General features: G+C 34.1%; 1 protein-coding gene across 5 annotated transcripts in view; it reads right to left on the reverse strand.

Moving 5' to 3' along the window:
- Window positions 1-13,319, reverse strand: part of LOC129806032 (dachshund homolog 2) — a 285,935-nt gene extending 272,616 nt beyond the window's left edge. For all 5 annotated transcript variants that reach the window (XM_055854339.1, XM_055854342.1, XM_055854341.1 and 2 more), the window contains exon 1: window positions 10,869-13,319. In XM_055854339.1, coding sequence (XP_055710314.1) covers window positions 10,869-11,692 — 824 coding nt within the window. In that variant the 5' untranslated portion in view covers window positions 11,693-13,319. The remainder of the gene's footprint in view (window positions 1-10,868) is intronic.
- Window positions 13,320-14,132: the final 813 nt, after the last annotated feature.

Here is a 14,132-nt window from a genome sequence, read left to right on the forward strand (position 1 = left end):
GATGGAAATGCCAATGCAGGTACGAAAATTAAAAAGAGTTTCCCAGCCATTTGGAATCCTTTTGACGCCCACTGAACTGACAGTGTACAGAAAAAAAGAACTTTGAGGATTACACAATTTTTTACACGATTTTCATTGTAGATTTACACAAAAACCGGGATTACGAAAATATTCACAAACTCCGAAAACCGTCAGACCACAACCAAGGGCCACGAATACCAGGGACCCGCTGTTTATTGCATTCGTAAACAATCTCGGTGTTATATTGATCTCAAGAACGGGATCCGAAATTCCCGAAATTCCGAAATTCGGAAAATCTCAAAATTTCAGTACCTCTTTGGTGGTAGAATCTAATAAACTGCACAGTACGATAGATAAGAATGATAAATCGTAACTTTGCTCTTTCACTACAATTATTGTTGTAAAGTTACACAAATATTTGCATGAATGCTAAAGTGTGTAATCTAAAAATGTGCAATCACGTATAAGAAACTATGTAATCGAAAAATATGAAATAACGTGTAATAAGATGTGTAATCTAAATTTTATTTAATGGTAAATTACTTCATCAGACAGGCAAAATTAGCCACTGATGCACAATTGCGCACATTTTATTACACATTTTGTGTAAAACGTGACAAATACGAAATATGACAAAATGTGAAGAAAATAAAAAATAGACAGACAGAAAGTTTACAAAGTTAATGCTTTGTAGACTACTACAAATTGTTCATATAAAGTTACACAAAAATATACTTTAAACAAATGTGTAATATAGATTTTGTTTCAAGCAAACTTCATAATTATACGGCAAAATTCGTAAATTATTACACAGTTAGAAATTACACAAACGTGTAGAAGTAGACAAATATTACTTTACACATTCATGTATATTCATAACAAAAATGAATATTAACCAGCCAATAACTTTTTTCTGTGCACATTTTGTATTTATCCTTTACACAATTTTTGTTAACAAAGTTACACAAAAATGCACTTCAAGAAAGTGTGTATATATTTTTAAACTGGTTGCACAATTGTGTACATTTTGTGTAAAATTTCATGGGTTTTAGATAAATTGTGTATAAATCACAGGATTGTAGTATTACATAAAAATTACATAACTGTGTAAATTTACAACAAAAGTCATGGCAAATCAGCCAATAATTTCTTACTTTGTATATTTTTTGTTTATCAATTACACAAAAACAATGCACAGTATATTTTTATACAAAACGGATTACACATTTTAAGCAGTTCTCTCTTTTACAATACAAAGTGCAATACTGTTAACTTTTAGTGCAACTTCTATTAAAAATGTGGCTTTATTACTATGTATATTTCGTATTTATAATATCCACAATTATTGTTTATAAAGTTACACAAAAATGTATTCCAAGAAAGCGTGTTATGTAAATGTGATACGGTGATAAACTGAATAATCAGACGGCAAAATTATCAACTGATTGCACAATTGTGTACGTTTTATGTAAAATTAAACAGATTTTAGGAAAAATGTGTAGAAATTACAGATTACACAAAAATTATATTGTTTGTGTAAATTTACAACGAAGATCGTGGCAAATCAGCCAACTTTTTTTATTCGTATATTTTTATTTATAATTTACACAATTACTGTATATAAAGGTACACAAAAATATACTTCAAGAAAGTGTGTAATGTAGATTTGACACGATGATAAACTGAGTAAACGGACGGCAAAATTATCAACTGATTGTACAATTATGTACATTTTGTGTAAAATTACACAGATTTCAGGAAAAATGTGTAAAAATTAAAGAATACACAAAAATTACATTATTTGTGTAAATTTACAACGGAAATGAAGGAAAATCAATTAATAACAATTTTATCTTGCATGATTCGTGTTTATCATTTACACAAAAACAATACACAATAATTTTTTACACAAAACGGATTATACATTTCTTTTAATTACGTAACAACACACGCTGATTGCAACTATTAACTTTTTGTTCCACTTATATTGAAAACGTGACATTTGTGTTTTACACTGCTGTGATACCCTTGATACAACAAAAAAAGAACCAAAGATTATTGATGAACTTTTTTAACTGTGTAGTCAATGATGCGGGGGAGAGTGTGAGAAAAAGAATAAATGAGAATTCCTGTGGCGTATTAATATGTATGCAGATGAATCCTTCTCTAAGTTCCCTCCTGCAACATTTGTACAATATGTATATCACTCTGTGTATCTTTGGGAGAGTGATTTGTGCGCCCAAGGAAAAAAAAGTGGGGCTCTATGTGTAAAAATTAACCAAAAGACCCTTTGACATGGACTTTCACAGTTCATTTGCCACCACACACAATATAATTCCTCCAGCTCTCATGGAGCGTACAAAACCAGAGGAAAAAAAAAGAAGCTGAAGGTGTAAATATTATTTGTCACCCCTTTTTGCTATTTAAAATCTTTTCACTTTATGCTTTCACAGCTACCCCACACAAATGATTTTCTCTTCTGTTTATTTTATTTTCCATTTCCTTTGTCCGATCCTATATGACCATTTTCATCCCATTTAGCCATCCATAACACGAGTCAGAGAAAAAGAACCAAGTGAAATGATTGAGTGAGAGTATGAATGTATATGATGGAAAAGCGCGCTAAAAGCCTTTGTTGCAACAAAAGCTTTTACACCCTCGGCATTTGGGGAATAAGCTTTTACAAACGCTGAAATAGCAGGTATTTTGAAATGGATGGGAACACCATTGAAGACAAAAAAATATCATCACTTTTGTGCATGTTTGTGATTGAAGTATGAAGCAGATAGTAGATGCAACAGCAATATTGCAGCATTGGAAAAAGATTTTGGAAGCTCTGGATGACACAAGTTCCACTCGGTTTCATTCCGTTTTTTTTTAATGAATTTGGCCCATGATGCTTTGAAAAAAATAAATATAAAACGCTATCGACCAAATTCATAAAGCACGAAGCACAGAAAAATCAAGTGGTACGAAACTTACATCATGCGAAGCTTCGGAGCTTTGCCCTATTCATTTGAATTTTAAGAAAAACGCCTAAGTAATTTACGCAAAATTATTTAAATAAAGCCCTAGAAAATTGAGGATATTAGTGTCAAAATGGCCAGTTAAAATCGAATAATAAGCTTTCGATACTATCGAATCGATAGTATCGATAAAACTGTATCTCTTAGATTTAGTAAATGACGGATTTTTGAGCATTATTGGACCATTTATCTCGTGAAATATGTACGAAAACAGGAAAAAAAATTCTTCTTCTTCTTCTATTTTATGTAAGGCTGTGGGACTCTCTCAGGTCCATACAGCCAAGGAAAAAAATTACACTAAAACTAGTTGCATTTTTCAGAACTAATATCACCTCCCCTTAGTAAAATTATCCCATTTTATTTAGCTTTATTCTGGGCCCCCTTGTAAATTAAAAAATACCAAGATAACATATTTTCACAGGAAATTTATTTTTCTACACCTTTGTAAAACGGCATTTTCTCTATCTGAACGAGAAAATCGCTTTTCAACTTATTTTCCCAAATTTTTGGCAAAAAAATAGTATTCAACCATTTTGAAAAGGCAAAAATGGCGAATTGGGCGAGACGAATTTATCGAAATCTGCCGAAGAGTTGCCAAGTAAATGTCACTTAAGTTCAGAATAAAAATAATACAAAAACATAGTGAAAAGAATTATTTTGTGTTCTTTTTAAACTAAGTATCTTAGATTCAGTAAAATTCGATAGAATTTTCTCCTTCAGAGTATGCATTAGGCTGTTCGAATTAATTTAATTTTTTCGGATCTTCATCACCATCACTGTCAATAATTGCAAGCGGCGTCACATGGCAATGACGTTTCTTTTCGCCATGAAACATCAGAAATTGCTTAGGTTTTTGTTACTTTTTGCCCCATACCTTATACAGTAGAGTCTCTCAAATTTGAATCTCTCAAATTCGAACGACATTTCGTTTCAAAATGTCAATTGTGGGGTTATGTTAAAAAATGATGAACGAAAATAATATTTATGCGCTTCTTCCTGAATGTTTACATACATTATGATCGTATAAAATGAAAAGGAAATATGTTACCACTAAGACATGTGAAGTACAGGAATTTGATTCAAAGTACAGTTTTATCTCACATAAATTTCGTTAATTTTGAAAAAAAAATCGTTCGAATTTGGGAAGTGAGATATGTCAAAAATACCCCCTGAACGTTCGAATTTAGAAGACTCTACTGTATTACTTTTTACCCCAAGTGGTCATTTTTAATAAACGGACATCTAGAGGAAAGAATCTTTAGAAAATTCTAAAACGGATAGTGGCTTCGTACTCAAAGAATCCAAATCATTTAAGACATAATCACTAATCCATCTCAATTTTGAAATATAACTAAATATAATTTGATATCTGCTATGAAGAAAATATTTCAAAAACTGGGCTAAAAATTTCAATACTTTTTATTTTCTAAATTTCCTGTTCGAATTCTGATAAACTTACAGCAAAGCCGGCTATAGAAAAATTTTACGCCGCTATCTTTTTTATCTTCGAAGATCTTAAATTTTGAAATTTTCGATTTGCAACTTTTTGCCCCAGTATCCCCTAAAGTTATTTGAATTTGCTATGACGTTCAAAAGAAGAAGAGTCTGAAATAGTGAGATAGACATATGGAAAGCTTTTAGGATAGAAAGGGATGTGAATTTCGATTACATGAAATTTTCCTGGTCAAAAAGCTGTGCAGGAGCTATTAGAAAGGAAATCATAAATTGTAAAAGAATAAAAATCAAGGGGGATACAACTCGCGAGTCTAGAATATCTACCAACGTGAATATCGCGAATATTAGCATTTTTTCACGAATATCGCGAATATTTCCTGAATATTGTGAATATTGCGAATATTTAGGGAAATATTCGAATATTTTCTTCTTCTCATATAAAATTGTGAATATTTTATGAATATTGAAATTTTGGTCAGTTGTTTGCCCCTTGATAAAAATAGTCAAATATTCGTGGAATAAAATTAATCCAAAAATATATCAAAGAAATAGAAAATATCCAATTTCAAAAATACCTCAATTCAAAGCCCAGCGAGCACATTTAGCTGAAAAAAGCAGCGAATTCAGCATATTTTTGCTGAATTGATCAGCAAAAAAATGCTAACCGGTCAGCAATTCTCTAACAAAAAAATGCTAACTATTATGTGGAAATTGTACTACCTCGCTAGTGTCGTTTGTAAGTTTTAGCTAAATTCTGCTGAAAATACAAATGCTTTCCGCTGAATTGAAAACGGTTAGCATATGGTGTTCGCAGAGAGGTAACCCTAGGGGAAAGCGCGCTACCTTCGGACGATTTATGCTTCGCACAAATAATTTTTTTCTATGTTTTATAAATGAATTTGGATAATTCTAATATTATATTTTAATAAACAGTCCAATGCCTCAATCCTGCTCAGAAAAGAACTATTTATGAAATCCATAAGGAACATAGAGAAAAAATTGAATTTTCCAAAGCTTAAGTCGTCAGAAGGTAACGCGCTTTCCCCTATTTCCGCCTACGGAACTGAAATGTCTTTTAATTTGAATTTTCTGAATTATAAGTTTAATTACTATTATTACATATTCGAGGAACTGTTTTAAAATCCAAGATTCTATTACATTTAACCTCAAAAAAAAATTAAAAAATAATAAATAAATAAAAAAATAAAAGAATATTTGAAAAAAGCTTGAATTCAATTCATTAATCGCTGATCTAACAAAAAAAGTAAATAACTGCATTTTGCTTGTAATTCTAGTAACTTGAAACATTTCTTAAAATTTAAAAACTTAGAAGTGAGGTTATGTTTGAAGCTTAGTATTTGCTTTTATTTTAAATTAGTGGAAACATGTTATTAAATTTATTTAATTTTGTTTTTGTTTTTAATGCTTAAACTACTGTTAAGAATGTCACCTGGACAAGCAGTCTATAGGTAAATATCCCTCAAGTTTTAATTTTTAGGTTATGTACGATATAACCTTAATTTTCGAATAACCTTTTATTTGAAGAGTAAAATAAATAGAAACTTATAAAAAAATATATACTAAAAGAATATTATTCTAAAGCACACTTTTATAATTTGTAAAAGTCAACTTATGGGGAATTAAGTTAACTTAGTATTATCAACACATCCATATTTAATTGAATAGTTTTGTAATTATCAGCGCTATTGAAAGTTTATGATCAGAGAATCTACAAAAATTCCAAGAAAACTTCTATAAATGCACATCCAACTTGATAAAGTCCTATCCCCATGCTCCAATGCAATAAAATTAATAGATATAGGTGGTATTTATGTAGGAATAATGTCTATAAATGTCATGTAGAATTATCAGAAAAATGAATAATGTGAATCTTATCAATACAGTATGTGCTGAAGTAATAAATTTCATCTATTGTATTTGATATTTTCCTGATTGTGAGAATGAGAAAACACCTGTGAGGCTCACACGAGAATTTATTTATCACCGGTATCCCAAGAACATTTAGCGCCGGCAAAAGATCGCGATGTTATAAGCAAATTTGGCGAATGTCGATGCGTTCAAGAAAGTCGAGAAAAACAGCAAAAGTTATCCAACATCAAATGCACTTGTAACCTGACATAGACCCCCGAATTTGGTGGTTTTATTTGGAATTTTTGTGTTGGGGTTAAAGCACCCTTTCGAAATTTTAGCCACCCCCACAACACAAATCCCCCATACCCCTGTGCAAAAATCACAAAACAGTGAGAATTTTTCAGTGGTTTGGGTATCATGTTGCCAAAAAAGGGCCCCTCTTGCCCCCCCTTTTTCGGCACAACAATCATTTTCAATTAATTGTACGCTTTTCCCCGAGAAGAACAATACCCAGGCCTTGTTGATAGAGCAAAATCAATTAAAATTGCTTTTTGCCCATGCACCGGCATTTAAATGCCACGGAATATTTGTCATTGTCGCGCCCCAATTTTCACTTTTGATGTTGCTCATCAGCCCCCCGCGACATTTTTGCCCCCCCTGGAATTTAGAGTATCTGATCCCCCGGAAAAAAATGCAGGAAAATTAGGAAATTATTGAAAAACAGAGGTGTGATTCTGTCCCCAAAGCCCCCAAGACACTCTTGTCAACAGAGTAGTAACAATAATTAAAATTTATTACGAAATTACGCACTTTAGAGGTTATTTTGCAAAGTGAGGTTATGTTAAACCTAACCTAAAAGTAACTGCGAATTTTTTAGGCAAGAAAAATTCAAAACTCTTCATCCGAGTAGAATTTTATTGCCTATTTTAGGAATATTGTACTGAACGGTTTTGAAATAATTTCTGAATCAAAAATTTTATGAACCTAACCTAAGGAAAATTTTCTAAAAATTAATCGGAAGGGCTAAAAAATCTAATTTTTCCACGAAACTTATAACAGACATTCTTGTTCCCAAGACATTCTTGTCAACAGAGCAGTAACAATATTTAAAATTTATTAAGAAAAATGTATTTAAAAAAAACGTGCACTTTAGAGGTTATTTTGCAAAGTGAGGTTATGCTAAACCTAACCTAAAAGTAACTTTGAATATTTTAGGCAAGAAAAATTCAAGACTCTTCGTGCGAGTAGAATTTTATTACCTATTTTAGGAATATTGTACTAAATTCTTTGGAACTACTTTTCTAAATCAAAAATTTGTTGATTCTAACCTAAGAAAATTTGCCAAAAAATAATCGACAGGGCTAAAAATCTTAATTTTGCCACGAAATTTATAACAGACATTCTTGTTCGTAAGACAGTCTTGTCACCAGAACAGTAACAATATTTGACATTTATTAAGAAAAATGCCTTTAAAAAACTTGCACTTTAGAGGTTATTTTGCAAAGTGAGGTTATGTTAAACCTAACCTAAAAGTAACTGTGAATATTTTAGGTAAGAAAAATTCAAGACTCTTCGTCCGAGTAGAATTTTATTACCTATTTTAGAAATATTTTACTAAATGGTTTGGAAATACAATTCTGAATCAAAAATTTCATGATACTAACCTAGGAGAATTTGACAAACATTAATCGACAGGGCTAAAAATTACAATTTTGTCGCGAAATTTATAACAGATTCCCAAAAGAATATCTGAACACGATTATTTATTACGAATACTTAAGAATCTCCTGAAACGTTCAGGAAAAAGCCTGTGACTTCTTGACAAACATTTTGTAAAAATTAATGTAACATAAAATTTATGTAAAATTTACAATTTCTTCCGTTCAGTTTCTAACTAGAGAACAGAACGTTTTTAGTAAGATTGGTAGAGGATAAATCTCAAACCCAGAAGATTTCATTAAGAAGAGAGAGGTTTTGTTAACAAAGACATAACCTAGAAAACCGTTTTTAGCCCCAAGAAATCTACATTTTTATTAACATAGAAACATAGAAATAAACTTTTCTGTAAACGATGATTTAGTGTAACTTCGTTGATAAATTGAAGAAGTTTTTTACAAATTACAAAAAAAAACAGAAAAATTTTATTAAGAAAAGTGAGGTTTTGTTTACAAAATCTAACCTAGAAAGCCGTTTTTTGTCCCAAAACATCTACACTTTCAATTAGAAGTAGAGTTTTCTGTAAGCTTTAAAAATGAGAAGCAAAATGAAATAATTTAGACAACTTCGTTGATACTTTGAAAATGTTTTTAGAAATAAAAAAAAAAACAGAAAAGTTCGTTAAGAAAAGTGAGGTTTTGTTGGCAAAAGCCTAACCTATAAAACCATTTTTAGTCCCAAAAAATCCATACTTTCAATTCCAAGTAAATTCTTTCTGTAAGCTTCAACAATGAGAAGAAAAATAAATGATTTCGTGTAACTTCTTTGATAAAATGGAGAGTTTTTTAAAAATAAAAAAACGCAAAAGTGAGGTTCTGTTTACAAAGACATAACCTAGAAAACCTAGTTAATTCCTAGTTAATTGCATTCTCAACTACAAATTGAAAATCCAACTTTCTTGGTTATGTTTTTTGGTAAACACAAGAAATATTTAAACTTTTCCAAATTTGTGAGAACATTAGGTCCTTTTTTAAAGGATAAAATTTCGTTAACAGATGAACAATTTAGGTTTTTACACTTTTTTCTAGGTTAAGTAATTTCGAAAAACGCATAACTTTAAACCTCTCCATCTGACTGTTTAATATTTTGGGATTTTAATCTCTTTATTACAGAAATGGTAAAATTTCTGAACACATCGTGACCTAATGCAGCACAAATTTGATTTTAGAATAACCTTTAACATAACCTAATATAACCTTTCCAAAAAATTAGTAGTTTATTGCCCATTCTAAGATGAAGCTCTTAAAGTCTAATCTGTATTAGACAACAAATTTCTTTTACATCTTAAAGATAAAAATATAGTGTTCTTATGAAACGTGTTCAATTTCACAATATTCCTGTCAAATTGGAAACGTCAAACTTCCTAAAATTGTCATTGATATCAAAAAGAAATCCACATCCATCCAACAAACTTCTAATACTTTCTGAGAAGTTAATTTCTCTGACTGATATACCAACGAGAAGAAAGTTGTCTAGAAAGGTCATAATCTTCAGACTTTTCCCTAAATTTCAGTAAAAATGCTTTTAAAAAACCTACAGCGCTGTTCTGACTAACTGTGTTATCACACTTGCACATTAAAATTTTCATATGATTCACATTAATTGTCGCTGGTGAGAGTCTAAATGTGTAATTTGTGTGTTTGAATCATTTTATATTCAAAATTTGATCTATTTGTTGATAAAAAGGTAGACTTGGCCCGCAAAATTTGATACAAATTGATTTATAGCATTAATGCGAAAAATTAATGCGATTTTCTCTTTAATTTTTTAATGTGAAAAATATTTATGCTTTAGGTAAATTTAAACTTATTTTTGCAGGCCAAGTCCAGTTCTTTATCAATAAATAGAAAAACCCCAAATATTAAGTGACTCAAAGACACAAATAACATATTTGGACGCTCACAAGCGACAATTAATGTGAATCACATTAAAATTTCAATATGCAAGTGTGATAACGCCGTAAGAATTGTTAATAATTTTTTAATCTTCAAATAGGTCTTGAAATATTTTTTGCAGAAGAAAGTCGCGAGAGTTAGGTCCTTGACAGACTTACGACTTAAGCCGAGAGATGCCTTAGTGGAAAGTGATGGAAATGTAGTTTAATCTTTATTTCGAATAAAAATACACTAAGCCGTCTCTCGGCTAATCCTCAGACAGGGGCCCATCAAGCCTAATAAAAAGTGAAGCTATTTTTCACTTTTCCTTGTAAAAATTTTGCAGGTATTGCACCGCGACTTAAACAAATTTGCTCGTAGTTCTTGTATAATTTTGGCGAACATTATGATATGTGTATTTTTAGATAGCTTTTAATGCACGATTTTGAAATATATCAGACTGATAAGTCAATTCTCTTTAGGAAAAAACTTGCCAATAGTCTTCAGTGCATTTATACAAAAACTTAGATTTAGGGTGGGCATAAGGTACGTTTTACTTTTTAAGACACGATACTTCGAAAATTCTAGTTTAAAATTTTTAAAGTCCTTAAACATCCCGCAAGGTGGCGCATAAAATTCAGTTCATAAAATATTTAAAACTTTCCACCTAAAAGATTCTTGTATTGTGAATAGCTCAACATCGGATTTGAACTAAGAAGAACCAAAATCTTGCAAAAATGTATAAAAAGAAAAATCGTACAAGAAGAGAAATGGTGATAGAATTGTTTCCCAGAAAAGAATAATAAAACTTATTGTAAATTATTTGTTATCAAAAATGCATCGAAACACCAAGAAATAAAACGTGAGGCAAAAGTGCATTTGGATGAGAGATTTGGACACGTACCTCGCAGTGGTGCAGTCGCGATAGAGAACGTCGAAATCCTTGCAGGACAGCAATTTGCAGCGATTGACGCCGGGCTGAATGGCTCCAAGACCCCTCAAGATGCGTACTTGTTCCACATTGCACACCAATGGCACAATGTCCAGGCGCTTTAGTTTGGTGTACACGGTATGGAGCCCGCCAACGAGGTGCTTGAGAAACAATTCAAAAGCCTGTGGCAGGCATAGCATTGTGTCCCCGGCTATGATAAATGCCGCCACCTTCTGACCACGATAGTCCACCAATTTGCACTCATTGGCAGTTGGGTCTGAGGTGGATATTGGCGGGGGGCTGTTGTAGCTCCTTGGGGGTACATGGTGATGAGCCGCTGCCATGAGTTCTAGCGGATTGTGATGCATCATCTGAAGGGAATTGAGGAGGCCCAGACCGTGTGGGGGCAAATGTGGTAGGCTCTGGGCCATCCGCGGTGCCATGGCACCCATGCTATTGGGTGTGGACACTTGCGGTGGACTGAGAGGATGTGGGAGACCCAGCATCTGTGGTCCAGGGGCACCACGTTCAGCCCCAATTGGACTTGACATCTGCCGACTACCTGGGCTATGTGGTGTCGGTGTACGGCGATTTATGTGCATCTGAGGAGCTGTACTGGAGCCCGAACTTGAGCCACTTGGTGGATTACCAGATGAATTGTGCCCAGATGTACTACTATGGTGATTTCCTGGGCTCTGAGGCGTCTTCACGGACGCAGCTGGATGGGATTCAGCAGTTGAGGACATACTGTGTTCACTGTGTGTCGACAATGAGTCCATCACCGAGTCCATGCTCATTTGACTGGACAAATCAGACTCACTCTGTCCACCTTCCGGCACTTGATTCCACTTCTCGACAATTTTGCGCGGGAAAATCACTTTGCACTTTTTTTATTTGGGGAGGGAATTATTAAAAACGGTCACAAAATTTATAGTCAGATCAGAGGGGGGCAATCACTTCATCAGAGATGCCTTTCCGGGAAAGCGTCACCACACTGATCAAATAACAAATGGAAAATGCAATCGCAGCCCCAAACCGCAATTGGAACCCTTAGGGTACCCTTACCAAAAAATTTAGTTCAGGGATGATATTTTTTTTTCATATGAGACAGAAATGTATTTTCCCTCTCACATTCCACACGGAAAATCAATCGGTTCCGAACTCAGAGACGTCGAAGTACCCTTGGTGGATGCTGGAAAAATTTTCCTCCGGGATCAACACACACACGCGCACACACGGAATTTCGGGTGAAAACTAAAATATTCCCTGTGATTCGAATGGGGCGTCAATTTTGGAGTCACAGAAATATCCTTTATATGATTGCTATTGCGCGCTTTTACTACTTCCAATTGGTATTGGTCGACGGCTGGTCGGATAAAGAAGCCCTAGGACTGCTACTGCCTTTTCCGACAGAGACAGCGCGCTAATACTCCTCTTTTCCCTATCTCGCTTTTTTCACCCAACCCCGAGGGGGGAAAAACTGAAATTTTCCTGCTCACACTGTGGGGGTGCTTTTCTCACACACAAACGGCTTTTTCAAATGCGCACAGATACCCCATTTCCCCACCACAGTGCACAATTTTCTCCTACCAAAAGAAAAACCACGTGCGACATCGCCATTTTTTTAACGGTCTTTTTTTCGGATTTTTCTGTTTTTTTTTATTTCTGTTTTTTTCTTTAAAGATTTTGTTTTCCACAGCACTGAGTTTATTTGGTCTTTCACTAAATTTTTCAGAATTTTCTCACTTTGTGACAATTTAAAAAAAAAAAATGTGGAAAACTTTTCACAGAACAACCTTTAGGCGCGCTTTAGGTCTAACCGCCCACACTGTCCGGAAGTCACGCACAAACTGTCCGATAGCAGCGCCACGAAGGGGTGAAGCACTCAAAGTCTCTTTTGTGGTTATGTCGATCCGCCCGCGCCAAAAAAAAAACTAACACGATACCGCGGAAAATATCAATAAACGGATTTTTCCTCACAATCGACGGCAAATGCCAGACTTATGACGAGATAGAGCGTTGTACCAGTGACAAAGTACGAATGTTCAATGCAAACCAATGGAAATGGTTTGTTTTCCTCATGTAGAGTGAGAAAGATGATTTCCCCCTCTCACTAGCAACTTTGGGGGAATTTCTTTAATTTTTCCTAAACCTCCGACACAGGTAAATACTACTCTATTATAGCCTTCGCAGTCTGCAGTCACACTGACGGCGTGTGTAAATAAGAAAAGCACAGTTGCTGGGATGAAAGAGAGACATTGGCACGACACCCAGAAGAAAAAAAAGAAGGCAGAGAAAAAAAAAAGAAAATAAAACAAGAGGTATAACAGAAATAGAGACAATACGAGAATACCATTCTCCTGGGTTGTGTAGAAAATGCCCAGAATGTACCACAAGTTGGAATGAGACAGCTCAATGGCCCCATCCACAAGCCAGACAGAGACAGCAATTGAAGAAAGAGAGACACCAATACATGAAATTGTAGCCAACAAATAAAATAGGTGGGTTCACAATTCCATTTCCACTCTGCATTATATTTTATTGATATTATTACGTTTCTTCTCTTGCCACTTCACACATTTCACCATCCATCTCTTTCGCACTCCCTGTCCGATTCGCCAAATGAGAGCGAGACCGCACCCCATTGACACCCATCCATCAGACAGAGACAGCACCATTCTCAGAGCATGCGTCTCCAAACCCAGTGCCCCTATTGGCTCAAAATTAACTTGCCTACCCCTATTGGCGAATCAGAAGGCTGTGGCTGTTTTGGACACGCCCTCCGGAAAGGTGTCGGTGCATTTAGTATCCGACTCTTTCGCATTCCAATTGAAATCGCCACACACAAATGTTTTGCTAAATATTTCCACAACTTACATAAATGCCTCTCCCCCTCCTCGCACACTTTTGAGGTTAGGTGGTGTTGGTGCGCGGGAAACTCACACAGTCGCACACGGTGGGGAAGTGAACCTCTCTCGCTCTCTCGGGAGAGTTTTTGTCAGGAACCTTGCAAGGAAGGGTAATCTCAATGTAAATCCTCTGAGATTCTGTACCTGTGAGGATCTAATTGTAAATTTTAATGTCTCGAAATACGGCTGAATTGAGGGGCAATTTATTGTCTTTTAGGTTATTTTTTTGCTAAGATTGGTTACCTTTCGATGCAATTATTAAGTATGCTCCGTATCCTCTATCTACTCCAAATCTGTTTAGGTTTACGTTGAATTACACACAATTTGA

This window comes from Phlebotomus papatasi, chromosome 3 (genome assembly GCF_024763615.1).
Source record: "Phlebotomus papatasi isolate M1 chromosome 3, Ppap_2.1, whole genome shotgun sequence".
In the NCBI taxonomy this organism is placed as follows: domain Eukaryota; kingdom Metazoa; phylum Arthropoda; class Insecta; order Diptera; family Psychodidae; genus Phlebotomus; species Phlebotomus papatasi.